The sequence below is a fragment of the Achroia grisella genome, unplaced genomic scaffold (genome assembly GCF_030625045.1).
Source record: "Achroia grisella isolate CSIRO2021 unplaced genomic scaffold, CSIRO_AGI_Agris_v1 utg509, whole genome shotgun sequence".
In the NCBI taxonomy this organism is placed as follows: domain Eukaryota; kingdom Metazoa; phylum Arthropoda; class Insecta; order Lepidoptera; family Pyralidae; genus Achroia; species Achroia grisella.
Window position 1 is genome coordinate 3,027,441 of NW_026712902.1, and position 14,324 is coordinate 3,041,764.

At 33.1% G+C, this 14,324-nt stretch overlaps 2 protein-coding genes across 2 annotated transcripts in view; one reads left to right on the top strand and one right to left on the bottom strand.

Annotated features, from left to right (window-relative positions):
• Positions 1-14,324, bottom strand: part of LOC131846257 (protein tweety-like) — a 96,331-nt gene that overhangs the window by 26,763 nt on the left and 55,244 nt on the right. The gene's annotated exons all lie outside the window — the stretch shown is intronic.
• Positions 499-1,904, top strand: LOC131846258 (uncharacterized). Its single transcript, XM_059195522.1, has 2 exons — positions 499-794; positions 1,764-1,904. The coding sequence occupies exons 1-2, from the start codon at positions 612-614 to the stop codon at positions 1,902-1,904; spliced, it is 324 nt and encodes a 107-aa protein (XP_059051505.1). The 5' UTR covers positions 499-611.

Consider the following 14,324-nt stretch of genomic DNA (forward strand, 5'->3'; position numbering starts at 1 on the left):
GCAACCATAATGTAAGTGCATTTTTCTATGATTAATATAAAAAACCGCAATATTCAAAATAAATTATAGTAATTGGAAAGAAGATAAATTAGTCAATGAAAGTTCATTGACTAATTTCTCTTCTTTCCAATTCCTACAATTCTCAATTACTCTCACTTGTGGTAGGTAATGTTGAAGAACAAAACAGTTATGAACATTTTAACATAAACTGAGTAGGTAGAATCGAGAAAATTACATTAGTAGGTATTATGAAAAATATTTATCTTATTGCTGTTTTTAATCGAAGCGTGACTTTTAGGCGTTCTCGAAGATTCCATTTACAAATTTCTTTTATTTTAACAACAATTTTTAATAGGATCTTTTTTTTATGTATTAACTAATTTATTTACAGAAATATACAAACTAGAACACAAGTTTTCGTATTTTAATGGTAGTTTAATTGTTTACCAATTTGTTATAATTATATCAGACAGATGTGATAAAAACTTGAGAGGTCAACTAAATAATGGATAGCGGTCAGTATACAAGTGTGGCTTGGTCTGCGAACATTAAAAAAAGAAACAATTCAAAATTCGAATTCGACCATTGACGAGTTTAAACTTTTTTAAATAATGAAGTTCGTATTGTATTTAGTGGTACTAATGAGTGTGTTAGTGTGTGTGATATGTAAAAACTATTTCTTCGGCGAGAAGGAAGATGCTCGCCTCTTGTCTAGAGAGAGAGTTTTCTATGAAGCTATACCTTGGAAGAAACGGGTCCAGTATTACGAGTACAACTCTTCTAGGCCGATAAAGGTAAAGATTAGTACTTGATACTATATTCAGTACCTACTCATTACATTTTAATGCCAGTACTACAAGTAAATCAGTTCAATATTTATTATTATTAAATAATAGTTGTACTTAGGCAATTTATTTTTAAGAACATATTCGCATGTACGCAATATTTTTGGCACTTTTGAACTGATTTTAATATTTTTGCAGTGGATAGGGTTTATTTACCTGTCCAGTATATAAAGTATTAATTTATTAATTTTTTTTCAATGGATGACTACGTATAAATTTTACGACATAAACGACCTCTGTGATCTGGCACTTTAGCACACCGCTTTACGTCCTACTGTCGCGGGTTTAATTCCTCGCACAGTGCAAACATTTGTATACATGACTATGTAAGTTTCTGCGTGTTTTCTGAGTGTGTTATGTATGTATTTACAAAAAGGTATTCATATTTTTATATCAGTTGATTAATACGCATTACATTTTTACAGATATTGTGTCTGCTTAGCATGGTAATAGATAATGCATTGTGATGGTCCAGGTTATTCTTCCTCGTGCTATTCTTACCCACTAAAAATTGCCGGTATCGCGAGGTTGCGTTAGCATTCTACTCCAGTAGCGTTGGTCCATTGTAGACAGTATAGGGTCTTATGGATGATAATGGAATGGTACACTCGCCTGCGCTAACGGTATACGCTGGCGGGCACTAGGGGAGGATGATAAAATGAGTATGAGGTCAGGTCCGTTATCCCATCGTGGTAAATTCACCATGAATTTATCAAGATGGTTTCCAACAGGAACCACGTAGAGGTCAATCTGACATGATACATTGCTAGCAATAGGTTTATTAGTCCTCATTACTAACAATCCCATAACTTCCTATGGTGTACCCCATCACTTTGTTAGGGCGCCCTATTCCGTCCTACTCAATTGTGAAAACTCAACTTATGTAGCTATAATAATCTTCTTAAATATCTGTTCCAGGCGATTCTCTGCTACGATTATCAGAATACCGAGGCGTCCATCAACATCACAGAAGGAGGGATTGAATTCGAACACGTGACCCTACGAATGAAAAGTCAAAGAAGTTACCGTCTAGACTATACCATAGAAATATACGCGTAAATTTGTACAATAGGCACTAAGTTTTAATAACAATTAAAATATATTTGTAATTTAGTTTTTTTTTTTATTTAAAGATACTTTTTCTGCGTTTTGTTACTTCAATAAAAATATTGATACTGGCAGCTTGGGTTGCTATAAACACTGCTGTTCTTATAGTAATGTTTCTTTATGTGTCAGTTGTAGGCCATTTATAGCTGCCGTATTTGTTAAAATTCTTGCAGTTTTATACAGACAGTTTTATATGTATTTTTGGAACTCTTAATTGTAACGGTCTTCCAAAGTATTAAAGCATATTCTGAAAATATGCATCCGTCACGATTACTGTTTATTGAGACAACAAAACGCAGAAAGTACGGGTAAATAGTAAATGCTGTTACTTATTAAAGACTAGCTTAGCAACGCAACTTCGTCTGTATCACACTTAACATATCTTTTTAAATTATAGCCTATGTTTTATTCTAATGTATAAACTATATTACTGTAAAGTTTTATCAAAATGTGTAATATATTTTATAATATATACACAGACTTAGTAATCGTATCGTATAAATTATGAAAACAATAGATAGATAGGTAGATAATATTTTTATTTGTATCTTAGTACACACATATAGGCTTTACAAATAGTAGAACAATCCAGATTATTTAAAACAATGCAATACAATAAGGATAAACATGTGTGGGCTACAGTAATTCAAAATGGTTCATAGCTTGTGGAGAATCAAGAGGCAAAACACTGAGTTTCAGCTAAGTCCTCGAGGGTGAATGTACTTTTTTTTAAAACAGAAAAACTGAACGAAACAGTATGAAATAAGTAAAAAAATAATAAAGGAACTTAAATGTAGGAGTTACAGTTAGAGTACCAGAAATTTTGATTTAATTGAGATATATAAATAATAATTATAGTCATATAAGAAGTGAAAAATGTAGAAATGTTTTAATAATAATAATAATGATTTATTTATTTGCCTGCTACATGGTAATTTTGATCTTACAATATAATATAAGTACACGACATGCAGCACCCCGTAGGAGTATGCAAACGTTGAAATTGATATCATAATTATTTTATTATACAATATGTCATTAAATTTCTTTTCATTAAAAACATTAAATAGGTTCCACAATAAAATAACGAAAAGGAAAACAATTAAAAAACTACTGCGCACCGTCACTTACTAACTTAGTTTTTGTTGCTGTAATAAGTGTATTTTTATATATTTTTTACATTAAACGTACATATATTGAGTAAAAATGAAAGTATAAATGGACAACGTTCCAATTTCGTCTTAAAAAATAACTCTTTTTTATTAAATATTTATTACCCACTCATCCAAACGTGATAATCTAACTTACATTAAGAGTTCATAAAACTCAAATATAACAACAAAGAGGTTATTCATTAACCGTCCAAAACAATGGCGACGTAAGCGAGGCATGGTCACAGATAATAAAGCTGTCACTCCGCGATCCCATCCCGCGGGAACTGACACGCATTCACGAATCATAGCCCAACCCTACTCCTGTCATGTTATGTTACCTCGCATATCTTGATGTTACGTGTTATATTAACCTGGATTTGTAGTTTGTGTACACTAATTGTTTCTACGTTTATTTTTTTTATTTATTTATTTGATTCAGGTTACTAATGGTCCATAACATAAATACTTTACAGACTAACATGCATATGAATGATATCATTAAAAAAAATATATAAACTGACTGTGAGATCACGGCACTGATGACGGTAACCTGCCACGGTAGCCACCACATGCTTCGGCCAGTAGTCCTCCTTCATGAAGGTGATCAGCATGTTGGTGGGAACTCGGGCCACAAACAGCTTGAAACTCGCGTTTTGACTCCATTCCAGCTGCGTCACCGTCAATGTCAGGTTACTTCTGGTCCGTATGTAGTCAACAATGTCTTGGTTGGTTATTCTCTATAGGTGGCAAACAAGCATACGGCCCATCTGATGCACATTTTTGCGTATGGGCTATGCACACACACTACGTTACTCACATCGTCTTTTATTTGTATCTGTATTGTATTGTATTTTGTTGACGGACCAATGTATGTAATTGTGTATCAACTATTTTATTTTTGTTGTTAATATTACAGTGCCTTGTATAAAGTAAATATAAAAATATGGATCATCTGTGTTAATATGTCATAGAACCACATGACAGCGTGTGATTTCTATAAGACATATAAGTACGTAAATACTTAGTAGCGAGAATATAAACATGTTTCTCTATAAAAAGATACAAGCTTTCCTCCACTGAACTTGTCTGTCGAGTCTAACCATATCTATGAGTCATATACACTTCGATCATTTTTCTTGTTTAACAGCGCTAAATGGGTATCCAGGCATCGCACGGATGGATCACAAATCTTTTACTATCTCAGCTGGTTCTATACTAGAACATGTATTATACATATAAACCTTCCTCTTGAATCAATCTATCAATTGCTAAGAAATGCATTAAAATTCGTTGCGTAATTTAATAGATATAACAGACAGTGGTAGCCCTTTGTTTTAAACTATGTAAAGATTAGTAAAATACGTATAGTATACCTGTATATATTTTATTTCTCTATGCATAAATTATATCATCATATTATAAAAATTGCACGAACAGAGGAGTATAAAATTTCATAATTTATATAGAGAAGGAGTGCAAAATGATCTTTTTTTTTAAATTATAAGTAGATAAAAAGTAAAATAAATCAATAAAAAAAATATAAGTAACCATATTTAACATGTATACTTGTATTTGACACACACATGCATAGAAGTAGGAAGGCTTTGACAATAGAAATTTAATAATTTTCAAACTTCGACTTTTGACCTTTCGAATTTCGACCTTTGAGCGACCACTCAATAATATAACAATATTATTATTTTACCGTCCCACTTTCTAACAATCCTACCCAGCACTTCCATTATATTAATAGTCTTGAATAGGAGGGATGTAATTGTCAGTAATTTGGTCTGCCATTGATTGCAATGGAAGAGAAAAACATATTACGCCGACCCCAAATAAATGGGATAGGGAAGAAGCAGATGATGATGATCCCATTGATAGCAATGTCCCATTGATCTCAAGTTGACCTCTACGCGGTTCTCACTGGAAACTATCCTATAACATTAATTTGTCACATTCTCCTCCTCACATCCTAACATTCTCCACTGGTGCCCCGCCAGCGTAAAGCAGTAGCGCAGGCGGGAGCAAAAAAAGTTGTTAAATGTCATTTAATTACAACATTGGTTGCAGATAGCATTATCTGAGTGCAATTTTCCTGGGCACAGGGCAAAGGGCACAGGGCACGGGACACTGGGACATTCAGAATAATTGATAAATATTAATTGTTTAATTAATTTCAAACATGATTATCTAACGCATTCATAAGAGCAATTATCATAGTATTGAGGACTATTTTATGTAACTGTAATGCACACAAAGCGATGCTGAATATATTGTTAGGTAATCTATATAAATAACTATTTACACCCGCTTAGCACGTGTTAAATAAATAGTAATTTCAAAAATTGTTAATTTTTACATAATATTTATACATCCTTCTATATTGATGCCCTCTATATAACTATAGTATATCACTTTGCTCTATTGTATCAATAATTTCACTAGCCTACGCGATATGAGAATTTTATTTCGTATTTTTTTCACAAGATGGGTTACATTATCGCAGTGTTCATACAGTTAACATTTTTGAAAATGTTGTATATCCTATATAAAAAAATATATGTATGCATTTCAGTTAACAAGTAAAAGGTAACAATCATTGATATATAAGAATAAAATGATGCTTGATATTCTCTCTAAAACTCGAGAACTCGAGTGTAAACCGATTTGGCTATTGGACGGATTTGGCTAATTGGTTTTGAAATGTATGTGGAACTTTAAGTGGTGAGGAAATATGAAGAAATTGCGTAGAAAATAGTGAAAACAACAATTTTGTATTTCCATACAAACTATTCATACCTGTCAGTATAAACAGCGTTAGTTCAGAAGTTTATAGCGTAATTAAACTTCAAAAACCTTTCATATATTATAGAATTCTGAGGCGAAATGGATTTTGCGGGGTCAGCTAGTCCAAGATAAAAATTCAATCAAGCACTAACTAAACTAAAATCGTTCAAATCAATCCAAAATTTATTAAATTAACTTGAGAAAAGTATACTATAAAGACATGACTTGGCTTGACAAAATACAAATAGCAAACAATAACACTTCCTATAATAATATCAACGGACAGATCCGACATTCGAGTGAGCAGATAACCCTTACAAAGAACCCAATATTGCAGAAATGCGGTAGGAAATTGAGTTCGGCAGTGTAAGACCCGTCACGACACCGCATCGTAATAAAGTTATCGTATGACCGTAGTGTCTGTAGTGGTATAGGTTCATTGGATATACGGAACTAGATCTTACACGCGATTTTATCTACTTTTTTGAGATAAAAGATAAAATATTTATAACGGATCGGTGGACTGTATGGGTGTCTAAATGATGAAAACACGTAGTTTGCAATAATAATATATTAATATGTGCAATTGCGAACTATACGAAAGACAATGATAGAATAATAATAAATTGAAGTATATCAAATAACATGACATATAAAAAAGAACTCTTCAAAAATATAAATTTAAAAATAATAAAAATATCAAAAGAGTTCGGCGGTCGGTCGCCAACAATATTAATACGCCAAACTAACAGAAAACGGCGTTCTCTACCAGTCTACCATAAGGGAAACTGAGAAATTAGGAAGCGACGCATTACAACATACAAACCTACGTGACAACGTAACTTTTCGGGAAACTACGTAAATACTTATATATATACTCGTATATATATATACATACCCTTAAACTAGAAATAATACAATTTTGGAAACAGACAATTACCATAGTTAGTGAGATATAAATAAAGCGAAAAATAAAAAGATAAGCAAAGGCTCTATAGTCCCATCAGTTTCATTAAGATCCTCTTATTCAGCCGTTTAGACGTGAGAAGCTAACAAGCAGACAGAAAGACTACTTTAATACTAAATGCTGTTTCTTTCTATCAATGCTGCAAATAATCTAAGTGATTATTTTTTCCAAAAACTTTACGCCTCTGTTTAGCTCCGTTGCATTAGCTTATAATGAATCATGAATGTATAACCTACTCGAGAAACGTTAAAAGTGTTTATCTTTTGTTTTTACCCGACCTTCTGAGAGTGTGGACACTCTTCCAGTTTATATCTTTTAAACCCTTTTCGACTAGTATTACGTAAGTTATTTGATTTCCATCTTAATAATTAAACCTGTTATTCTATGGTTGGGTTTAAAATTGCTAATAGCATTAACACCGGCTTATGGTGTTTACATCAATGTACAAATATTGTATCTATACAAATAAATTAAATTCAAGTGTCTGTTTGTATTTTCAAATTAATAGCTTTTCACTAAACGCATATGAAATTAGATACGGTACTTATATTAAAAACTAATTTTTCTGTTTGTTCTTGCTAATCTCTTAAACGGCTGGACCAATTTTAACGGGGCTTTCACTCGCGGATAGTAAGGAGAAGGGACTATAAGGATAAATTTAGGCTACGTACTATTAGAATATTTATTAAAAGTTTTATTTCGCGCAAAGTCGCAGATAAGAGCTAGTTACATATTCATATTTTCTCTTATTTTTATCTCAAATTCCGATTTAAGTTGAATCCCAAGGTTGTATTGAAAAGACAGTAACAAGACCGCCTCAACGTATTAATGCTAGAATAGATACTTTTGTACATTGTTTCTCTTCATTACTGTTTATTAGGGACATATGTATTTATTACTATTAAAAATTAATACTAAGTAACATTATTAACCTAAACCATAAAAGGGACATATTGTATTCTATCTTCGCATGATTCATAGGCCTACCTTCACACATTTAGAACTCACGAAACCAACGTAACCTTTTTAGGAGAAAGAGAATGCGCAAGCGCAGTTTATACCGTTAGACGATCTCGATTGCACTATTGTTGGTGCATTGAACTGATCAGGTGTGCCGAAAAGATGAGTAACTACTTGAGAAGCACGGCACAGAAAAACTATAGAGACAGTCAGGCTTATATTCGTTCCAACCAACTTCAAAAATAAAGCAAGTCAATTGTTTGTATCGTCTGTACCTAAATTTTTATAGTACCTACGTGTATAACAATTTTGGACCGACTTTGATCATTGAAAAGGTTAGTCATATTGTAAATAGCTAATGTTCTTGTCGGGCCTGCTTTAAAGCTGAAGAAACGGCCGCTAAGGTAATCCTTAAGTATGAACAAAGTACAGAATACTTCAGAACGGTAAGGTTGGTCTGTGAAGCCTGTGATAGCAACAGGAAGCGCTGAACTGCGCTTCTAGAATGAGGTTATGTGTTTTGTTAACTCTAGTAACTTTTACTCACTGCATGCCATATTCCATTCATAACGTCCATACCTGAAAATAAAATACAACATATATTAACAACTAATATTTTTAAAAATATATAAACACAACACAACTGGAAAAATCTATTTGCAGCAAAGTTTTTCAATAAGACAAATTTTGTACAAAAATCGTCTGCATGGGTACCTCTGTCTCTCCTATTTCAGCCGCGAAGCAGCTTGCTTTGTAATATGTATTTCGATTGGACAATGAGATATGACATATTACAATTAAATTAGTTTGTTATTATACTTATATTATTAGTAGTCGACCCGCACAACTTCGTCTGATTCTTCTCATCATATTTCGCCCAATTTAAATAATATATTTTTTAATTCGTAGCCTATGTGTTATTGTGATGTATAAGCTAAGCTATTTAACTGTAAAGTTTCGTCAAAATTCGTTCAGTAGTTTTTGCATTTATTAGTAACAAACGCCCATCTACTCACAAAGTTTCCCTTGTACCATATAAATAGATCACTTTATATCTGTAAATTATATGCTCACTTATAGCTAAGCCACAATCGCGTATTTCTCCCCTTCCCAAAAGTTGACTGGTAGAGGATGTTATAGCATTAGGTCCACCTTTTGTACCATATTTTACTGGTCAATAAACGATATAAATAAATAAATATGACAGTGAATTACAAGGTAAAGAGGCATGATATCTTATTCCTTTGAAATAGCAACACATAAGTGGTATCACGAGCGTCATCTGACAACGGAATGTTCGTAGTGCTTCATGTATTACAAGGGTTACTACTTACCACCAGGTGGGCTGTCAGCTTCAAAATACAAAAAAAACAAACTGTAAAATTCTATTTTCAGAATAGTTATTAAAGGCAAAGACCTTTTAAAGTAGAAGCGAATTAATAGGTGATGTCAATGAATTGACTGGCTGCAAATAATTAAAATAATAGTTCAAATTATTTCTAACTAGCAATACCATTCAATCCATAACTATGTCACAACATATACACACATATATTGTATATAAATTATATATATATATATACATCAACACTTTACAAAATCATACATATTATTATTATAACACCTTGATAGAAAGAGACACCCTATGAGTTGTTTCTCTCATGTTGAATTGTTAATTATTGCCGATACTTCTTATATACACTTTATTACTTTTTACAATATGATAAAAACAAATAAAGACAAGAACATAAGAATAAAAACTAATTGAACTTTTGTTCTCAATAGTTAGTATTTCTGTGATTTCTTTGAATACTTACTCGTAATAAAAATAAAGTTATTTTTTTATACTTAGTGCAACGTATTTCTAATTACAATTAAAGCTTGATAACAAATCGGAAGGAAATAATTAATTATATGAAGTAACTAGTTACTCGCCCTGGCTTCGCACGGGTGTACATGTATTATATATATAAACCTTCCTCTTTAATCACTCTATCTATTTAAAAAAACCGTTTCAAAATTCGTTGCGTAGTTGTAAAGATTTAAGAATACATAGGGACGGACAGACAGCGACAGCGACTTTGTTTTATACTATATAATGATGATGATGATGATTTGTTACACTGAGGTTTTTTATATTGAAGTTACGTTAGTAGTAGTAGTACGTAGTTAGCTTGGTCTAAGATTGAGAAAGGTACTTACTAATAAATAAAAATACATTTTGTTCAAATTACTGCATGTATTTTCTATTTAAAAACTAGTCATTAGTAGGAACGTTATATAAAGGTTTGGGTTGATAAAATTTGAGAAAAGAGGTGTTTCCACTATTTTTTCTGGGAGAACAGTTCAAACATCACTATGATGACATAACTCATAAGTTATTATCGATAAATAATCATTACGAGGTATTGTTTATTTAAAGAATTTCCATTTCATTGCACAAGGTAGGGCGCCGTGTTTGGTGAATGACGAGCCAGGGATCCCAGTTTAAATATGACAGAAAGCGAAACCTAAAGCGGTTTATTGAACTGTGGAACATAGGGTTACCAGCTGTCTTGATTTCTTTGGACTCTTTCATGTTTGGTGATCGTCTCAAGAAAGTCGAGAAAGGAGGTTCATATTAAGAATAGCCTAAGCACCTAGATATGGAGTTTTCTTTTTAATTTACGCTACGCTATTCAGCTTTATTCCAATGATCATTCAAGGAGAAGATGAGAGGAGTGGGAGTATCCACAGATTATTTACCACAAAGGGGAAGGGTGGATGTCCAGCCAAAACAGCCCCTTTTAAGGCCCCTAAGAATAAAACAGTGTTTTTTATTTCCGTCATTATATGCCATATATAATGTTTATATTTTTCTTCAGCGTCTCAATAATTCTCCGTTCAATATTTCAGAAATAATTTCACAGCCAAATAAATTCTATTCAGTTAAAACAAATCTTATACCACAGATAATATGATACTTAATATAATATATACCATGATTTGCAAAAAAAAAAACATGTATTTTTGTCCAATATTGTTTAGCTTAGTTCATTATATTTGCCAACCCTATTTTTAGTAATATTTGTACGTATAATAAATGGACATATCTATCTCCTTTATGTTTCATTTGACAAGATCCATTTGGAACTCATCAGCTCCGAGGCACGAGCCTAATTAAGCACTTTCAATATCTTCTATCTATCTATACCAGCGTTAAAATCTACGCAGTTCCCTTAGAAACCCTCATGATAAATTCCTGGTGAACTGGGTTCTATGAGATAACTGTCTTGACCTCATGTTCATCTTTTCATCTTCCACTGTTGACGCGGTTAGCGCGGACAAGTGCAAAATTCCATTATTATTCATTAAAAAAAAATTGTTCCTTTGCGTCAAGGTCTGTCAGTTTGTTAGTCAATCTAATGCCATGAAAAGTACTGAAAGAAATTATAAGCGAATAACCAATTCATGAAAGAAAATGTAAAAAGGAATTCCCTCTATAAATTACGTTTCATTTAAATGAAACGTAATTTATAGAGGGAATTCCTTGTGTAATTGTTAATCTGTGCCAAAGATTGTCTATGATACATCTAGTATACTTGTACTTCAAAAAGTATTGCATACCTCCTTAGTGAGTCAGATGTTGCACAGTCAGGCTTAAATATTTACAAACACTACGCGGGCATTGTTGCTTCACTGCAGAAATAGATAATGCTATGATACCATATTTGTATACACATGTATGGTAGATATCACATATCCATACTTCCATACAAATTCATACTAAATGCATCTGCACATCTGTTATATTTTACAGTCTTTCGTTTAAAGATTGTATTACAAGTATGTTACACATTTGCTATCTTTTACCTCTAAAAAGTAGACGAATGAGCGGGAAATAGGTAGTGTTACAAAAAGATGACGATAATAATAATAATGATATCTCAGGACAATTCACACAGCGCCATCTAGTCCCAAAGTAAGCAGAGCTTGTGTTATGGGTACTAGACAACTGATATAAATACATAGATACATTTTCTACATAGAAAACACCCAGACCGGTACAAACAATGTTAATAAATAAATAAGATCTTGGTGATGTAATGTTTAGTAGATTACTAACGAAGGTCGCGTGTTACATTTGGACCCACATTAACAATGTCAACCTAATTTCAAATATGCTGGCCCCTTAGCCATTCATGCGAGTTGCTCTATGGTAAGCCCTATGGTAAACAAACCTAATTAATCAGATTTATAATCCTGTGATGCAGTCATGACCTTCAGTTTCAACAGGCAGTAAAGTGTTATCGCCCTGGTTTACTTATAGATAAACTGTTGCGTGCAATACAGGTCATAATGTTCATATATAGATACTAGCTGTGCCTGCTGTTTCACGCGCATGAAATTTGTAGCCCATGTTATTCTGATGTTCCATCAAAGTCCGTTCAATAGTTTTTAAGTGAAAGAGACAAACAGTCAGCCGTACTCAAACTTTCGCATTTATAATATTAGTAAGGTCTTTTATTAAAACTTTAACAAATAACAAAGGGCCCTATAATATAGGTATAGTATATGAAAGTGATGACTCACTCTTGGCACTAATTCAAGTTGATCAAATAATAACATTTAACAAGCGATACGTCCCGTCTTCGCACGAGTACAATTATTGTAGAAGTCTCTATTCCTTTTGAACAAAATATCGTGTAACTCATTGTCAAAATTAAATACTTGTATTTTGTTTCACCTATTATCACTACATATTAATTTAATTATTGCAACGCTGTTACTGCTTTCTGTTTTTAAACTGAACTGTCCTGGTACATCCAACCACCCATCAAAATTCTTGGTGAATTTGTCACGATGGGCTAACTGACCTGACCTCATGCTCATCTTATCATCCTCCACTGGTGTCCCGCCAGCGTAAACCGTTAGCGCAGGCGTGTGAGCCATTCCATTATCATCCATAAAAAAAAAAAAACCACCTATCAAGGCAACCCTATGTTAAAATAATAAATATTTATTGGAAATACAAATACAATATAAAACCATACTCAAATGTTTCCTATATGTAATTATAATTTTTTTGTATAAATTATAATACCTAATAAACTCATTTAAGCAATTAACCTTGAACAAATTAGTCACATGTACTCTGATTTATGTACTGCGAAAACAAATCAATTGTTCCCATACGAAGCTATCGGCGTGTGCGCAATTTGGCCAATGTACCATTTGGAATAGGGTTGCCAGCCGACTCGTAAGCGCTGAGACGGTGTACCCGCACTACTTCTACTGTAGGAAGAGAAGCCCGTTAGTGGAGATGATAATCCCCTGGTGCTGATACCTGATTGTCTAAAAAAAGATCGTGCCAAATGTCTGTCAGCAATGATCTTTTTTATTATTTTACAGCCCTACAAAATAAACTCAAAGATATCGATATGAGTGTGTATTGTAGGTATTAGAACATCTCTACTTACACGTGAAATACAATAATACAAATGTATTCTCACCGTGACCTGCTTCTCAGACAATATGAAAAGGTTATGGCAAGATTATGACATTTGAATTTATTGCCATTAATTCTTTTTTTAAATTACTACAATCGTTATTCATAAATCAGAATCAATCCAGAACACAATTATACATCGTGAATATGTCAATTGGTCTATATTTAGAGCAATAGGTTGTTTTCGTAAGTATCTCGGCTTCACTTAATACAGTCGCCAAACAGCTTGCTTTGTAAGCTGCGTTTCGGTTGACCATTGTATTTGTATTCCACTTACCATCAGATCTGTTGGTGGTAAGTAAACATCGCCTATATACATGAACAGCTGCATGGTGCTGTTCAAGTATATAGGCGATGTTTGCTTCAAGACATCAAGTCATCATGTGGTACCCTCGTACCACGAAAGCCGCCGTGAACCAGGTGTGACGTTCCCCGCAGACGACTGTATTCAAAGTCTACCTTAGTTAATATGTCAGGATGTTTTACTGTTGCTAGTTGCTAATATTGTCGTTCACCACTTCGATTTATAGACCCAATATCCAGCTGAACGTCTATCCCGCCTAGGACCGCCGTAGCCATTTCTTTTTAATAATTGATAAATTGATATAATTCAAAAATTTTTTAATAAATAATTTACAGAAATGTTCTATAAAGTTAAGTTATTGACTTTAAAAAATCGCGGTGCTTGCTGCCTGCCGCCCCTTTTAAGGTGCCGGCCGAGAGAGGGCGGGGAGAGCCCCTGCACCCTCCCCGGTATCCGTACTTGGCAGTGGCGTACTGCCAATGTCAGTACACTTTTTACAATTGTTAGTTATCCACTATGATTTCTTATGAGGTCTACTGGGTCCTCATTAGAAATCATCGTGGTAACCTGATATATAATCCTAACCATTTCTCTCTGGTATACAGACTATTTTAAAACACGCTACTATATATTAGTCGTTTTGTAGAATAACTCCCAATGTCATAATGTGTAAAATCATATAATAGGTATGGATTTGACATTTAACGTC